The 19,518-nt window shown below is 33.2% G+C and overlaps 1 protein-coding gene across 1 annotated transcript; it reads right to left on the bottom strand.

Moving 5' to 3' along the window:
• Positions 1-2,925: 2,925 nt before the first annotated feature.
• On the bottom strand, positions 2,926-8,020 carry LOC127081036 (protein trichome birefringence-like 38). Its single transcript, XM_051021329.1, has 5 exons — positions 7,407-8,020; positions 6,759-6,930; positions 4,249-4,424; positions 3,975-4,133; positions 2,926-3,517 (listed from the first exon to the last, which is right to left on the bottom strand). Exons 1-5 carry the CDS (start codon positions 7,682-7,684, stop codon positions 3,229-3,231), a joined length of 1,074 nt encoding a protein of 357 aa, XP_050877286.1. The 5' UTR covers positions 7,685-8,020; the 3' UTR covers positions 2,926-3,228.
• Between the last annotated feature and the right edge of the window lie 11,498 nt (positions 8,021-19,518).

Below are 19,518 nucleotides of genomic sequence, written 5' to 3'. Positions count from 1 at the left end.
AATTGGAGAGAGAAAATGTTAAGAGACTATTTATAGTTTTGGAGAAGAGAGACAATTCAGATTTAGTTTTCTTGAAAAAAAGTAATTAAAAGCGAACTTTTTGACATGTGTCCCACTAAAGCATGATGGAGTGGGAAGTTGGATATCCAAGCATGGCCCATGATTTCCTACGAACTTAGAGCCATGATGGTTAGTTTAGGCCTACACGTCTCAAAAAGACGTTATAGGGGTAGCCATGATGACGATGACGATGACGTCACAACACAACTTCGAACAATATCAGAACTTCAAAAACTTCACATGTCTCTTTCAATAATGAAATCGAAAGCGACATTTTTGGGGGGCAATTTGTTAGCCTAGAAATTCCAAAAGGAATTCGACAAGGAAATCAGCTGGAATTTCCTTAAGCGTAGGAAAATCAAGTTGTTTTCGACTAAAGGGTTTGCCACATGAGCAAGAGGAGTCGAAGAGTCTGGCTAAGGACTTAGAAAAATTCCAAAGAAGTTCAATAAGGTGTGAAGTTCAATAAGTCGAAGGTGTTGACTAAGAACAAGTTCAAAATTCAAACTGAAGTAACTTTTTATTGGTCTTATCCAAATTAGCAGAGACATATGGAGATCAAATTGAGCGACAATTACATGCAGCAATGACATGTCGAACAGAGGATCGTTTGAACATTGGAAGACAATTAGTTTATAGCAGTATAAATAGGGATTCTAGCATTAGGATCAAGGGTGAGAAAAATATTGTAAACTTTGATTACACTCAAAGTACCTGCACATAAGAGAGAAACCAGTTTCCTGAAGAAAACGTACTTGTGTACCACTTTTACGTTTATGCAAATACACATTTTTTCGTTTAAATTTATTTATTGTTTGTCTTTCATTTAGCATTTAAAGACTAACTTCGTCCCAGTCAAAATTAGTCTGTCATTTATATTTCACAAGTTATTTTATTGCAAATACTCAACATCCCTTGCAAGAAATACAACAAAATCGAATACATACTCTTTTTTCTTAAAACTTCAACACAAACGTGCCATAATATTTACTAGTTTGATCCTTCAAATATGTAACTCAAAACTACGTGATTGTTTACTAAGAACACAAGTGAACAGAAGTAAAATTGGTGTTCAAGATGAAACATAACCTTGATGGATCAATTGTAAAACACAAAGACATGTTAGTTTCTAGAGGTTTTCCCCAAATACTCAGGCTCGGAATATAAAACTAAGATAATTAGGCTCAGAATAGCTATTGAAAATGAAAAATGTTGGTACATGTTCCACCTAGATGTCAAGTCATCATTTTTCAATAAGCCTATTGAGTAATTGGTTTTTGTCACTCAAACACTAGGATTTTCTATCAAAGGCAAGTGATACATGGTGTATAGATTAAATAAAACTCTTTATGGCTTAAAGCAGACACCTAGACCCTAGAACAAATGAATAGATGGTTGTCAAGTGCATATGGGTTTGAACAAATACAAAATTGAGTATGGTGTATATGTGTAGGAAAAACATCAAGCATAATTTTAATATGCTTGTATGTTGGTAATCTACTCGTAACTTAAAGCAATAAGATTGAGATCAATAAGTTCAAGAAGCTCATGATGTCTAAATTTGAGATGATAGGCCTGAGTATATTGTCATACTTCTTTGGAATAAAATTTCTCAAAATAACAAAAGAGTTAATGTTGTATCAGAGAAATTATGATGGTGAAATTCTTAAAATGTTTAAGATGAATGATTATAGCTCTGCATTAACACCAATTAAAGTTAATATCAAGTTAGAAAAAGGAGGCAAGAAATAGATGGTGGATTCCACAATCTTCAAACATATTATATGCTCACTAAGATATCTTAACAATTGTAGACCATATATTTATTTGTTTTGTTTTATGCTTGATGAGTAGGTTGATGGATGATCCAAGGAGATCTCAAATGAATGCAGCTAGAGGATCTTGAGATACATGAGAGGCACAATGGATCATGGAAGTTTGTTTCCAACTTCTACAAAGAACTCTGATGCAAAGACTATATATTACTCGAATGCAGAATAGTGTAATGACAAAGTTGATAGTTGAAGCATTGTTGGCTACTACTTTAAGTTCATTTGTGCTTAAAAAAACAACCTGATGTAGCACATTCATGATGCAAAGTATAATACATAGTTGGATTTATGCTGCATGTCAGACCATATAGATAGAATCAGTTTTGAAGGAGCTGAAAATTAAGGTTAAAAAGCTAATCAAGCTACAAATAGATAACAAGTCAATTATTAGTCTAAGAAAGGGCGTAGTTTTGCATGGTATGAGAAAACATGTTAAGGCTAGATTCTATTTCTTGAGGGAGCGAGTTAATAAAAGAAGATTAGCGATTGTACAATGTCCTACTTTTGTATAACTTGCAGATGTGTTAATCAAGGGTTTGAAGACTGACAATATTTTTTTTTTTACTTTAAGGAATGTATAAGTGTGTTTCAAATCAAATGATTAATATAAGATTGAATTCAGAGAGCATGTTGATAATTAATTCAACTCTAAAAGTTAGTTAAGTAAGTTATTAGATGTTATAACTAACTTTGTGAGTGGTTACTAATTATGGAAGCTAGTTAGTTAGTTTAGAGATCTAATCTATAAATAATGTATATAAACTCTAGATGACGATTCAATCATTTTGAGTACAATTAACTCTTGTTCTCTCATCTTTTATCTCATACTTCCATCAACCTTTCATTTCTTGTAGTGCAAGCAAACATTTGTTCTAACAAATGCAATCTCATCTTTTTCTAGGATTTGAAAAACCTCCTTTAATCTTTTAATACCTCCAAAATATTTATCAAGTAGCATATATGATTAGTTTCTCTTCTCAAGTATATATAGTTAAACTTTTTTTTATTGCACACACAAAAACTGAAAATACCATTTTGTTTCTCTAAAGGACAACAAAATATTTCACTAATAGAATCAACCTTGCAGCTGTTACAGTTATGGAATATTTTACATGATCTGTGCACCAATCAATAATAAAGTATTATATAATCATTGATTCAATAAAGTTACAAAACTTATCCTCCTTTAAAATACTTTTCTTTATATTCAACAAATTCCATCACTCTGATAGAACTTATTTTAGTAAATTATTCAAGAATCCTATAATTTTACACTTGATTTTTCATACCTTAGTAACTATATTTCCCAAGTAATGAAGAATTTTCTGAAAACACTTTAGGAGAGAGCTGCATATAAGAGCTGGTTCCAAGTATCAGGTAATCCTGGTAAGCACCAATGGCTGCAATCGTTGCCGGCGTGATCGCCACTATAGGAAGAAGGGTGTGCATCTTTTCTCAATTGTGAGAGAAGTGTAATATCAAGAAGATAAACTTGAGTTTGCATACTCTTTAACACATTGTTCAATATGTTACATGGTGGAGGTAGACCTGCTGGATATGTTGATCCTGTTAATGGTTCAAGTTGTCCACTACAAGTTTTTTTTGGTTGATTCCACTCCTTGCCCCTATTCAAATTCAAGCCAAAAAAATCATAAATTACATTCACTTAATAATAGATTACATAAATAATAATTCTATCAAAATCCCAGGTACAAATTCCGCTCACTGTATCAAATTTTTAGAGGTTGTATGTATATTTACTGCAGTTTAACTATGACAAAATAAATAGATGTCATGTTTAACTACGATTTAAACATGAAATATATTTTATAACACCCTATTTAACCGTAATAAATTTTATATCATTTTCAATAGTCCATCTTCCACATCTTCAAAGAACCATCCAGTCTACTGAAATTAAGAACTCCTATGATAGGTCGATCTATATAAAACTATGGTTTGTCTTTATTTGATTCTTCCAATAGTAGAGAGTGGAATCAGTCCCTAAATTTGTCTGTCTCTGAATATCGAATTTTCAAAAGAAAAATACTTAATAGTATGAGGGTAGGAGAAGTTACTTACATATAATGAGTAGGGGAAATGCCTTGAAAGAAGACTTTAGTTTTGGAGGAATCAACATTAAGATCAACCCATCTAGCCCAAGTGTTCAACCCTTTATGGTATGCTTCTAAACGGTCCATGTTTGTGACCAGATTAGGTCCATCTCTTATATAATCCCATCTGAACATCATAATCAACAAGAACTTAATTAGCAACCAAACATACCGTTAGGTGTGAGTGTGTGTGTTGTGTTGTACTATAACTAGAAAGGATTATGATTGTAGAAAAAGCATACCCTTGTGATTTTCCTTTGTGGGTCCACCAATGCCATGAGTTGAATATTAACATGTCATTACCTTTCCATGAATCTCCAGCGACAATGGAGTCCAATGTAAGCACTCGACCAACGTTTTCTCGTATTATGTCCACCAAATAAGGTGTGCGGTATAGCTGGATAGTTACTCCATAGTCCTACATAAACTCACCAACCGTTATCATTTTTTAATGATTGAGAATAAATTGCATCACAAGGAAAGCCACACAACATTATGCAAAACAATTATGTTTCATATCATCTTAGATTGGTCGAATACACATTTAGTCATCAAAAACAATGTTTTAGAGTTGTGGTTGGACTTGACTCAATCTTATAAACCGACTTATGAGAATTGTCCCCAGTTATAAAATATATGCTCAGATTATATGTTGTTTGAGGAAGAACTCTCAACACTATATTTTTTTCTTCTATATAAACGGTTTATCCTCTGCGCGCAACTGCATATACTAATTTTTATATTCAGGGAGAATCATAATGGGTAATAAAACTCTCACTCAAGAGAATTTGACATGATTATGCGCTCAAGACTGAGTTCGAACCTATTATCTCTAGTCGCAATTTCTTGAAGCTAGGTGTAACCGTGATATTTTAATATACCAAACACATGCTAACATTATCCCCTATCTACAAATCAATCCGTTATCAATTAGTTTATTCTTTATCTTCTACTTTATATCAAAGAGACCATCAATTATCTTAATCTTTAATACAAATCTTGTTCTTGCTATGTTTCTAGAAAAAGCAAGAAATGATTCAACCTTGTATCATTCCTTCCACTTTAACAAACTATAGAATAGTATTAAAAGTGGTTAAAGTATTTCAACACAAAAACAGCATTTTCAAAAGTAGAAACATGTATTTGTAAAACTGTATGCATAAAATAAAACATTCACTTCAAAAATAGGAATAATTTAAATCTACAACAATGTTCTGTTATGCTATAAATAATATATCAATTCCTTTATTATTTCTTACTATGGTCATAAAAGAACAGCAATAAATAAAAATATACAAGAATGTAAAGTACAATTTCATGTTCTGTGATTGATATTGATTATTGAGTAATGAAAATAATGAACAGCAATAATAATAATAATAATAGAGAGATCTTCCCTCAACTTGTAATCACAGGTTGGCATGGTCTCACTCACAGCCTGTCAATTTCTTTCATAATCAGAATTTTCTACTAAATTAAAGTTTTAACAACTCCAAATTGTATTGTTTTCACCTAGTACTCCCTCTTTTCCATAATAAATGATTCATTTAAAATAAAAAAGTGTCTCATAAAAGTGCAATGTTTAACTTTTCCGTGTGCAAAAATTTTAAACAATAATCATTTTGAATATATTAATAAACTTAATTCTGTATACTATTTTCAATATATTAATAAACTTAATTTAGTAAAAGAGCAATGTCATATTTCTCCAAATACAATTTTTTTAATCGATATTCATTTTGAAACGGAAGGAATATATTTATAGCATTATCAGTCACTAGCATCTTAGCTTTGTGGGCTAAGTTTACTACATAATTTCAGCTACACTTTACGGTTCATCAATTTGAAAATCTAGACAATAGGTCAACTACTAGGTCCATTGAATTGAATTTAAATGTTTTTTACTCTCTCCTTTTTTTAAATAAATAAATAAATAAATAAATATATATATATATATATATATATATATATATATATATATATATATATATATATATATATTAGCAAATAAAATTTATTTTAAAATGAATGTTATTTTCATTTTCTAATATAAAAATTATTATTATATTTTTTAATTATTATTGTGTACATTAACTTTAATATATTTATAAGATTAATTTAATAAAAATGAAATATTTTATGACAACATTATTACATTCTTTAATTTGTGTGCAAAATTTTAAATGACACCCATTTTTGAACGGAGAATGTAATATTTTTAAAAATGAATATTTATTTACAAATAAATTATTGGTAGTCTGGTAAAAAAATCATGATGATAAATGGACAAAGGGATCTTGAATACATGGTTTAAAAAATTTAGTTGAATTAAGTTTAATTCAATTTTATAAAATTGACTTCTAGATGACTATTTCTCTCACTTATTCAAAAAATATATTGATTAATTTTAAAATGATTTTATGAAAAAATATTTAATTTAATTATAAATTTTAATTCAAAATAGTTTTTCTCAAACCCATCATGTAGTTTTGAAGTGGATAACAAGTAATTAAATCCACTAAATAACTAATTATGATAATCAGATCCACTAACATAATTATGATAATCAGATCCACTAACTATTATTGGAAGAACCAACGCAAGAAGCATATGAAAAGACAACATAGTGAGAAACAAACAAGGAAATGAAAATGAACATAAAGGTAAAAGGATTGGATTCACTGAACACCGCTGAATAAAACACCAAATTAGAAACAAGACAAAAACATTAAAATAATGTAAAAGAACAAACCTGAAATGTCACCGAAGACAGTGCTTCTCTCCTCACAAAGCTTGTCTTTGCATTTTTCACCGACGCATGAATCATACACGACAGCGATTCCCACATGTTCAAACTCAGTGAGTCACCCACAAACATTATCTTCTTTCCCTTCCACTTGTTCAGAAAATCTTCCCCGTCAAACCTACACTCACAAAAAAAATATATTCATCAATAAAAAAAAATTATTAATTATTTTAGTCAACCTCAAATTTTAGTCACTACAACTTGGAAATATTGTCTCATTGAGATATGAAAAACTCTCATTTTCTTTTATAAAAGGTGGTTGTTGAACTATTTTTAATCTTGATTCTCAAACTATTTTAATCTCCTAAAAACATTAATAAAACGAGACATGTCATTTTATACTTCTTTGGTCACTCTTGTAAACAAATATTATATTTTTAAATTTATTATTCAATAATAATATATCGATAGATAGGTGACATATATCAATTATTCAATAAATCTTAAAAAGAATATTTGTTTTTTAGATTTATTCAATAACTAATACATTATATTTTATCCTGATACATAAGCTAAAAAACAATTTTTCTTATAAATAGAACGAGGGTTAATCGAGTTAATAGTGATTAGAAGGTGTATGAGATTTGAATATACCTTGGTAAGGAACATGAATCAGGTTTCCAAGAGAATTTGAGGTATTGTTTGTCCGGTCTTCCATACTTTTGACAATTAAACTCAGGATCAATGAAGGGACAAGTTGAAGAGTCATATAAAGGATAAGAAGAGTCAACAACCCAATTTCCTATGAACAAATTGCACCCACTTTGTTTTTTCCCACTTATGCCACTTACATTGTGGAACTCTGCTTCACAAAACAGAACATAACAAAACAGAGAGAATAGAAGAAACAGAGTAATGACCCTGAAACCCATTTTGGGTTTTTTGGAGTGTAGAAGTTGAAGAGAAAGAGAATGAAGTTGAATGAGAGTTGTGTGCTCTTGTGGGTCATATATGTATAGAATGGAAAAGTAGTATTTCGTGGGTTCTGTTGGTGTGGTGGGTAGTGTTTGACATTATTTTTATTTTTATTTTTTTTGGATTTGTTTGTGGAGCTATCAAAGATTGAAAATTGAAGAGATTTGTTTTATGGGGAAACTCAAGATGTTACATACTTGAAATGTTGTTTTTGAAATCTGTTGGTGTAAATCTAACTACGTATCTACATCCTCCAAGGTGAGGTTCACGGGCGAAAGAGAATCTGTTTGTCACACGTATCAGAATGGTTTCATGAATCATAAGATAAAAAAATACCACCAAATTAATCTTGATTTGGTCAAATATTCTAAACTGTGTACTTATTTTCAAAATTACTCTTTCATTACCAAATTATCTTCACATTTTTTTCAAAACTTATTCATTCTAGGAAATTGTTACTTTAGAGACAGGTCAAGATTAAAAAAAATGTTTTAGGATTTGAAAATTGATTTTTTTATCCAAATATTCTGGTTTTTTAAAAAAAAAATCTAAAATAATTTTGTTTTCAAAAAATTTTCTCAATCTATCCCACTTTGAAGAGGAGGCGTCAGATGAATTGGTGTCTCCTTTTAAACTTAGAGATGAGACGCCAATTAGATTGATTAGGCCACCTTGTGTTGTCAATCCAATTGACGCATATGTGTTAAGTTTTAAAGGAGACGTCAATTGGTCTGACACTTGTGTGTGTTTCGTAATATTTATTGAAAAACATTGTACATGATAGATATAGTCGAAATCAGAAAAATTCATATTAATATTAATACCTGTTTACACAAAAAATACTAATGTCGATGATCGGGATCACTTAACCGACCTCCGGTCCCACATCCCCTAGCTACCCGAACTTGTGGTCCTAACCCACGTTGATGAATCACCCCATGTGTTTGAGTATCTGAGGACCCAGGAACATCACCACCAACTGCAGGAGATTGCCTGAGATAGTCAGACTAATCATTGTAATCTTGTGTATGCATCGAAGGGGTACCGACATAGTTGAGTTCATGACCCATGCTAGAATAGTTGGATTGTGTTTGAGTTGTTGAAGGGTGACCAAGACGATTGAAGGGAGATATTGGTGTGAATGATGCGTCGAGGAAAGGTTGAAATGATTGATGTGGTGTTTGGTAGACATGTGGTTGTTGAAGGTTTTGGTTTTGAGATGTTTGGGCTTCTTGGCTATGGTAGGAGGAGGGACGGTTGATGTTAAATGATCGTTAAGTGTTTTGACTAAGGCGGCTATGGTAGGATGATGTGTTGGGTGCATATCGATGTTGGGTCTCTTGATGATGATCTAGTTGATGGTGGTGGTATGAGGTATGCTATTGGTATTGTGGTTAGGTGTATGGCATGTTAGGGTTGTATGTTTGTGTGTTGTCGATCGGAAATTTTGATGGATAGGGGGTTGTGAGTAGCCGGTCTGACAATGTTGTTGGAGGTTAGATGTTGAGCCTTCTGGTGTGTAAGTTGCCTGGCGTGGGTCGTATAAGTACATATCCTCAGAAATGAACTTAAATCCAACCAATATGTACCAATCCATATAATTACGACTTGGTTTTTCTTCAGTTGGCATCACAACGTCTGTTAAAACATGGTATTGGCGGTGATTCCATTTGCGACACTCAGATCTAGCGAAGCTTTGCCATGGGTTAAAGTTCCATTGGTCGTTAACTTTGCGTATATGCCATTCTCCTAGGTTTGTCGGAGGATCTGGGATGTGTTGAAGCATACCGAACTGCAATTTAACACGATCATTATTGTGCAACTCCACAATGGTGAATCTTATGATCGGTGTGCATGTAGTCCAAACGGTTGCGTCTTGTTCGTTGATTTCATGGTCATGATCCAAATTTAGATATGGACGCCAAATGAACTGAAATGTGAACATATATTAGATTATAAATTTGGTAGAAGAAATTAACAAATTATTACGAAATAATTAGGTTAATGGCCATACATCTGTCGGGCGAAAGTGATCCAAGAGATTGCAATACTGGGTAATACAATGCCTAGGACATCTGTTATAACTCATACCACGTGTCGACCATCTGCACCATAAAAGTAAAAATATTATTTAAAGATAACAATCGGTAAAGTAATTAAATATAGTCCATTTTTAAGAACTTACTTTTGTGCATACGGGAATGTGAATGAGTTGTTATTGACGGGCGCTAGGGACGGTAGTCTGGACCAACCCCATGCTTGAAGCAAAGCAGCACATCCAGAAAATGTAGATGTGTCTTTGTGTGCATTTTTACACAAAGAGATATAAAGATAAGCCATACAAGCGGATCCCCAACTGTAACTTCCTATTCTATCTTCATGTCTTACTAAAGGTAAATACATAACATGCATACTAGAACCACTACATTCGGGAAATAAAAATGAACCAATTAAAAGCATAATGTAACACCTAGTTTTTATTATTCGAGCCTCTTCGGTAGAATTCTCATCTAACTGTAAGCTGTTATAATATGCCTTAAGGCGTGAAAGGAGTATACCTTAACCTCTCGAGTTATCATCTAACAAATCAGCATCCAAGAGGTCCATGCAAATTGAATTCGCATAATTGGTTTTACCATTTACTGCCTTACGTTCGATAGGCAGTCCCAATAACATGTAGACGTCTTCTAATATCACGGTACATTCATCAGTTGGAAACCATAATGTGTGTGTCTCGGGACGCCATCTTTCACACAACACAAGAATAAATTTATTATCCACCGACCAAGACATTATTTTGCTTATATGTCCAAAACCGGCAAGTTCGACATACGGCTGAATCATCGGGTCCATGTGTACAAATTCATGGGCCCGAGTTCGAAACCTAGAAACATCCTATAAAAGAAACAACAAAATACCTTACTTTATAAAAGATAAATAACAAATTAAGTATCATTATTAAAAATTATTCTAGACAAATAATAGAAGAATTAAACGCTTACATAAGTTGCTATGTTTGCAATTGTGCCTCTGTGCGATTCACCCATTATGACGAGAGACATCTTGTCCGAGTAAATATTTGAAACAATGGTTATTACAAATGAAAAAGTTTTTGTTGTTGAGGAAGAAGGGATTGTTGGTGAGGAAAAAATGTGAGACTTGTTTGGCTATTTATAAGGTGTGACATGTAAAAGTATGAATGCATGGATAATGGTGATTGCATGCTCATGCCAAATGGTTTGGCGCCCATTTGCAATTGTCACATGCTAGCGCTAATCAAAGTGGCGCCTCCTAGGCTTGCATGCATGCTTCATGTTAACCTAGTCTGGCGTATGCATGGCTCTTCATGCTTAGTTACAAGATCTGCATGGAAGACAAGGTAGCACCAATTGGACTAACACCCATGTACAAGGAATACAAGCTAGCGCCAATTGGAATGGCGCTAGGGCTTGCATGTTTGACACATGACTTCCTCTAGCTTGCATGTTTGACACATCACTTACCTTTTGCTTGCATGCTTGACACGTCACTTACCTCTAGCTTTGCATGCTTGACACATCAGATGAAACTGACGTAGAAGTCAACATCGTTGATGAAGAAGAAGAAGAGATCGAGATACATGTCGATCATATGTTGAACAACAACATTGAAGATGACGATCATCTAACGCCATTACCTCTAAGTCATGTATATAATCCGCCTCAACATATGACAAACATGGACCTGCATGACGATGAAACATCCAACAGTGTTTTTTATAATCCGCATCCACGGTCAGAGGGTGAGTTAAAAGTGGGAGACATGTTCCGCACTAAAGAAGAATGTGTGCGAGCTATCAAAAAATTTCACAAGAATAACTCTGTTGATTTCACCGTGAAACACACTGACTCGAGAAGGTATGTCATCGAATGTCGTAACATACTTTACAAGTTTCGGTTGGCTGTGTCTCACAAAAAGAGAAGTGAATCTTGGGAGATAGCTTCTACAGACCCACCTGATAGTTGCATTGCAACTAATGTTGAACAAGATCACTGTAAATTAAGCGTTGCATTGATATGTCAATACATTTTGCCGCTTGTTAACAAAGACCCATCAGTGAAGGTGAGTATAATAATATCTTATATCGTCACAAGATATAGTTATACTCCATCTTACAAGAAAGTGTGGATTGCAAAGACAAAGGCTGTTGAACATGTACTCGACAACTAGGAGGATTCATACAAAGAATTGCCACGATTTTTATGGGCCCTAAAAACATACGTACCGGGAACTGTTGCAATTATGAAGACATTGCCAGCATTTACGCCAGACGAAACATGTGTTGTTGGAAATAGAATCTTTCACCGCCTCTTTTAGGCGTTCGAACCGTGCATCAAAGGTTTTGCATTCTGCAAACATATTATTCAAATTGATGGAACATGGTTATACGACAAATACAAGGGTACTTTGCTTATGGATGTTGCACAAAATGCAACAATAATGTCTTTCTCATTGCCTTTACTCTGGTTGGAGGTGAAACTGCTGGTGGTTGAAGTTTCTTCCTTCGACATCTCAAAACACACGTCGCTTCACAAGTCAATCTCTGTTTGATTTCAGATAAACATGCTTCCATTAAGAGTGCTTACGATAACCATGATAACAGATGGCGTGATCCTCCTTCTATCCATGTCTATTGCATTAGACATATCCCATAAAACTTCATGCATGCAATCAAAGATAAGAACCTTCGCAAAAAAGTGATGAATGCAGGGTATGCTCTAACTCAACCGTCATTTCAACATTACTGTGATGAAACTAGATTGTCTAATGCAGATGCAGGAAGATGAGTGGATAACATACCAGTAGAGCAGTGGACATGGGCATTTGATAGAGGTTGTCGATGGGGCCACATAACAACAAACCTTGTGGAGTGCATGAACGGTGTATTCAAAGGCATTAGAAAGCTACCAATAACCGCTTTGGTCAGAACAACCTATTTTAGGTTGGTTTCTACCTTCGCAACCAGAGGTGAACGATGGAGTACAGTGTTAATGTCGGGTCAAATATTCGGTGAATGTTGTATGAAAATGGTGAAATAGGAAAATATCAAAGCTAGCACACACGCGATTACAATCTTTGACTATCATAGGCAAAATTCCAGTGTACAAGAAATAATGGACCACAATGAGGGGAAGCCAAATTTATCCTATGTTGTCAAACTAAACAGAAGTTGGTGCGATTGTGGAAAGTTCTAGGCCTTCCGTATTCCTTGCTCCCATGTCATTGCGGCATGCGTGCATACTCACCAGGATGCTTACAGCCATCTATCTGATGTTTACAAGGCCATTACCGTCATGAATGTGTATAACAAAAGCTTCTTAGTGCTACCAATGGAGGAATACTAGGCTCCATATGAAAGTGACATAGTTTGAAACAACGATGAGATGCGAAGAAAGAAAAAAGGATGGCCAAATAGCACGCGTATTAGAACAGAAATGGATACGACTGATAAAGTGATAAGATTATGTAGTATATGTCATCAACCAGGACACAATAAGAACAAATGTCTCAATCTAGGAGCAACATATGCATCATAATCTTTTTGTAACCTTGGATTTTTATATATCATTAACTTTTTGTTACAACAAGGTTAACAACAAACATCACTACAACATAAACAAACTTAAAACAGAAAATTTCTAACTGATTACAACAATCAAACTAATGTCATCTCGTCCAAACATCATTTCCCTAGCATCCTTATCAGTTTTGACTCACACTCATCCAAATATACTATCGAGTCTCTCAATACTTCTAATTTTTTCCCTTCTAGTATTTTTTCCATTTAACCAATGAACTAGCTCCCTCTTCAGTTGATCGAAACTACAGATGTTCCAGAAGAGCATCAACATTGGAGGCTTATCTCTCGAATAAATCACTTTTCCATAGCGCGCGACGAATACCAAACATGTTTGCAATATGGCGAAATGAGATGTGGAAAAATGATTCACACAATACCTTTATTTATAACCAAAAAAATTACACATTACACTGAGGTGGCAGACCAGTTGGTGCCTCCTCATCTTCCAAATAACACATGGACGTCAATTGGATTAGCAGCACCATGTGCAATAGTCAATCCAATTGGTGCCTCCACTTAAATTTTAAGGGTAGGCGTCAATTGGTCTGACGCCTATGCCTTACGTATTTTTTTTTGAAACAGGGGTAGTTTGAGATTTTTTTTGAAAACAGGGTTATTTTTGGATTTTTTTTATAAAAACAGGAGTATTTGAGTAAACATTTCTTGAAAATTTTAAAAATTAAAATAAATTATGATTTTGAGTTTTAAATTTTTTATAAATTTAAACTAATTTTATTTAATGTTATAAATATACTTAAATCTAAATCCAAGTATTTGTAATATGGTAATATTTTAATAAGGAGATGAGTTTATAAAACTTTCTTTGAGTCTAACGTTGTTTTAAAAAATAAATATGTTTTTGTATTACTTGAAAATATTTTTTAGTCTCAAATTGTTTATATTAGAGATCTTGACTAACTTATTTCATTATATAAAGAAATGATAAAATCATAACAGAGATTATTTAAGTTATTTTTTTTAATAGAGTGGTCATTTAAGTTTTTTTTTATAACAACTTAATTTTTTAGGGTGATTTCTACATCATTTTCTTACACTGTAAACATTTTAAAATGTATGATTGTTGTATTTCTGGTTGGACTTCATCATTTCATACCATTCAATAATTTCATCCATAATTAGCACTATGTTATAAAAGGGTGACAATGCACATGTTTGGTAACTTAAGAAACTAAGATGTTAATTTTTTTTTTAAAGAACCACTCAGTTATAAAAAAAATAACTTAAAAGACCTCTAATATAATTTTTCTTAAGGAAATCATTTATTTTATTCCAATATACACTAAAAATTTCTATAGAGTTTTTCCTTTATCACTCTCATAACTCCACATCTTTCGAGTTGTTGAAGTGTTAACTTCTCCCCCTTTCTTTCTACTCGTTGAATTTTACGAGTATTTTTTTGAATTTTCTTTAGAAAATAATTTTAATTTCTTCTTATTTTAGTTGAGAAATTATCAAGTATTATTTTTGAATTCTCTTTGGAGAATTATTTCTCTTTGTTGGAGAAATCATTTTGAGTGGTCAAATGATCATTATTGAATTCTCTTTGGAGAATTATTTGAATTTCTCCTAGTTTGAGAAATTATTATGACGAGTCTTTATACCAGATCCTACGAATGATATTTATACCATATATTCGAATGATCTTTGTACCATCAAAGATTGTATTTCTATACTGATTATCTATCGTGCAAGTAGTAATCGTATTGTATAGAACTCGATTGTTTTATCTTGGAGGCGGCGTGCTTAAGTTACTATTTTGCATAATTTTGGGCGGTGCTATGAAACATCTTAAAAAGAGAGACCTAGTTCGCGACTCGATCCTGTAATTTTTTCAGTGGCAATTTTTCAAAATCGTAAAACAACAATCTTAAATTTTTTCGAACTGCCACGACTACCAAAAAATTATTGGTATTTTTGTCATTGTCTCTGGCAAACCATTCAAGTTTGAAGGAAGTAACTTCAAACGCTGTCAGTAAAAATTAAGATTTATTTTAACCTTAAAAAGGTTGCAAATGCTTGACTGATGACATTACTATTGCTTATTCTAGATCAACCGAACAAACTAACGACAAGAAATATGTGGATTTAGATGGATCTGCTGCATAAATTAAAGCGGACGATTTACATATCGGGAAGGAAATTCTCATACGAAAAGAGATTGATTATTTCATTCTGAAATGACTCACAGGTGATATGTATGAATATTATCGTAGATGCGATACTTTTAAAAAGGTTTGGGAGGCTCTGAAAAAGAAGCATAACACGAAGAAGCTAGAGAAAATAAGTATGTTGTTAGTCGCTACCTCAAGTATCAGATGGAATAAGTGAAAGATATGTGAAGGCTTAGTGCCACGAACTTCAAAAGATTGCATATATGACTTTTGGTATTAAAACTCCCTCTAGCTGTAATATGACTCTTGGTGATTGAGCTAGAAGAAAAATTAAAGGCATAGGTAAACTTGTTTATCCCGGTCTCCCTAATCTTGATGATGGATTGCTGATAGAAAGATTACTATAAACTTGATCAAGATAAGTCAAGTATGTGATCAAGGTCTGAATGTGAGCTTTAACAAGAATGAATGTATTGTCTCCGACAAAGGTCAAGAAGAGTTAATGAATAGCTCAAGATCCATATGAAATTTCTACATGTGGGTACCTCAGTCACCACCATGTGTGATATCTAAGGTTGATGAAAAAATGATCATACATTAATAAGCCATCAGGGATACATCCAAACTTAATATTAAAGAAAGCAAAGTATATGAAGAAAAGTACAAGATGTTCCACAAGATGCTCCAACATATTACCATACTAAAGCCATATCAAGTGGAAAGCTCTGGAGTAACAAGTAAAACTCCAAGTAGAAAGAGTGACCGAGAACCATGGGTTCATGGCTCTGTGTTGGATGGAAGGTCAGACAAGATGTTGGAACATAAAGTTCAACATCTGAAAAGTCTCAATCATTTTTTGGACAACAAGAAAAGTCACTAAGAGACATTTTTTCCTAAAGCCTTCATTACTAATGAGATTGACAAATTGTGGGGGTATGTTAGTAAATAAATGTGTGACGTTGGTTGGTCGTTAACTCAAGAGAATCATGCAAATGTTCTTTGTCCTGAGGTCATTGCAACACATATAATAAGTGAAAAAAATTTCAAATTCATTCTCAGTTCTCACGTGGATAATGTGTTTCTCTCTTTGTTGTTCAAACTCTTTCACTCATCCCCAATATACCCAAGTTACTCAAGCTAAACTAAAGAAGAATAGAAAAATAAATGAATCAAATGTCTCTAGACCACAATCACTCTCAAATATTCACAAGGACAAGATGTCAGAAGTGAAAATACGAGAGAAATCTCCTCCCAAGAATACTAGGGTTTCTACTTCTAGCAACAACCAATCTGATCAGGACGCTATATACAATGTTGTTCCCCTTTGGATGGTGATTCATGTTGAAATTTCTGAATAAAAGAAGGAAAATGTTGTATACGAAAGGAAAAATAAATCTCAAGTAAGTTCATCTGCTCAAGAAACTCCTAAACTCACTCTTCGTGAAAAAGTTATGGTTGCTATGAACAAAAAGGTTGAATCCGACTTTGTTGAGAATATTAGCAAGAATGTCAAAAACACCTTGGGAACCTTTGGTAAAACATAATTCTGAACCAAATGTTGAAGCATCTACTCAAACTTCTGGTAAAGCTCAGGAAGACACCACTAAACCAATAACGAACATTCATATGAATGATTTATTGGTATAAAATAATGAAGCAATGAGTAAGATACCTTTAAACCAAGAGGGAGACATGTATGAAGAAAACAATGAGGATGATGTCAATCCCATTGTCAATCTTTTTAACAAGATTATTGAAGAAAGGGATGCTAAATAACAAATTATTACCTTGTTGAAGAGCCTGGCTAAGTCTCTTATTAATAAAGGAAAAGAACATAAGGTTGATACTCCAAAGCCTACTATGAATATGGTGAAGCAAAATAAACCTAGGGAAAACCCTATGAAAAGGAAGAAAGATAGTCCTTCCAAAACAACATTGGTAAAGAAGTATGATCGCGACTTTATGAGTCTATTGGGGTATTAACTGCAAGTGCACAGTCTAATCGCGTGGTTTTAAAAGATATCGATCCCACAGGGACTTAATGAATTGATATACCGTTTTTCTAAGGTTACTTCGTAAAGCTAAGGCGGATGATCCTTTGATGATTAGGGGGAAAAGTAAAACTAAAATTGAATCTAGATTAAATATCAAATAACGCGGATATTGGTATGTAGTTCGTCGTAATTAGGGAATCAAATCTTCGTTGGTTTCTTAGTTTTAAAATAAGTCTTTTCAGTAGACACTATTAATTAAAAGTCTTTTCTCAAACTCTCGCTCTGTTGAATCAGACTATGACTTTATATTAACGTACGCTCTCACTATTTAGTTAAATCTAAAATCCCTTTTTGAAAACAATAGAATCTATAGAAACTCTTTTTAAGAAAATACTAACCGTTTAAACGCCCTCGTCTCAAACTCTCGCTCTGTTGACTTAGACTATATGATTAAACTTAAATGCTTAACTCTCGTCCTCACATTTAACCTTTAAAAATAATTTTTGAAAATGATTAGGATTTAATTAACTTTAAAAATTGCTTTCGCCCTGATTTAAAGTTAATGTTCAATTTACAATGTCCAGTTAAAAGCTCAAACTGTCGTTCTATTGATTTTAACTTCTTTATATCTTTTACTCTCGTACAAAAACTTTGGTATTAACTCTGTAAATTGAGACCATAAAAAGAGTGACTAAATTTTGAAACAAATTTAAACCAACTAGTTTTGATTCCTTTATTCCGCTTACTTTACATACCAATATCTAAATTAATTAGCCGGACATGGCAAACACGCATAAACGATAATCATGCATAAATACAGTCATATCAAACAGACAATATATATAAACAGCAGCACAGAGCATATGTAAATTAAAACAATAACTCAATTAATTAATGAACCTGGTAAATTACTAGAAATCTTGGTTTTGTTCCTAGCTTCGATGCTCGAACACTCCACCACATGTCGGTTGGATTTGTTCTTTGCAATTCTTGATCAGACAGGTAAATAAAAAACAAGGAAATAAAAATACTGTGATCTGACGTAAGGTTAGATCCAGTGAAAATTACACAATAGTTTCCGGTGTAGAAACTATTGTGAGAAAATAAATTGAATGCTTAGTAAATTAAGCTAGCAAAGAAAAGAAAATAAAAAGCAAAGAAAATAAAATGCTGAGAAAATGGAGTGCTGAAGAAAATATATTGCTGTAAAAATATTGCACGGCGTGGAGATATACGGCAGAGAGAGGAGAGTTTCAATTGGATCCCTTGAGGTCTATTTATATTCCTCCATAAAGTAACCGTTTCCCAAAAGTTCCTTTAGTATGGTTTCTAACGCGTCAACGAGTCAAGCGGAGAAATAGGGGAAAAGTGCTTCTGTTACGCGCGTCAAAGGCAGAAAAATAGGAGTGGGGGTGTGACGTCCGTCACACCATGTGTTACGCTCGTAACACTAAGTAGAGGGGCATGACGCTCGTCACATGAGTGTGGCGGTCGTCACAGGCCATTTTCCTTGTAGTTGGCGTGGGCTGGACTTTAGTGAAATGCTTTTCCTAGAGAATCCTCTTTTTGCACCCCTTTTCTTTCCTTTTCACACATGCTTCAGTTTATGTTACCTGAAATAAATAATAATAGAATACCAAGTAATATCGAATAATATAAAATAAATCGAATCAAATAACACTATAATTTAATTAAATCAAGTCCAAAAATGTGATATTATTTCATGTTATCAAACTCCCCCATACTTAGACTTTTGCTTGTCCTCAAGCAAGGTACAATGTAGAGATTGATTTAAAATATTAGCCAGATGAAATTTCCAAACACACATCAATTCGTACTAGGTTGCAAGTAAATCTCGTTTAGGAATAACTTGAGTTTAGTCTTAACATCAACAACTACCGTCACAACATCAGATAACCCCACCTTATGCAAACCAGTTCGAGTCGTGCTATTATAGCTAGCCTGGTTCTTTTACTCTTATTTCACCCGTTTTCATTCTAGCAAAATCACATTAAGCCCTTTATCTTTTCGCGCACATAGTGGAG

Source organism: Lathyrus oleraceus, chromosome 1 (assembly GCF_024323335.1).
Source record: "Lathyrus oleraceus cultivar Zhongwan6 chromosome 1, CAAS_Psat_ZW6_1.0, whole genome shotgun sequence".
Classification (NCBI taxonomy): domain Eukaryota; kingdom Viridiplantae; phylum Streptophyta; class Magnoliopsida; order Fabales; family Fabaceae; genus Lathyrus; species Lathyrus oleraceus.
Note: the sequence above shows the minus strand (reverse complement) of the source record. Positions and strands in the feature narration are given on the sequence as shown.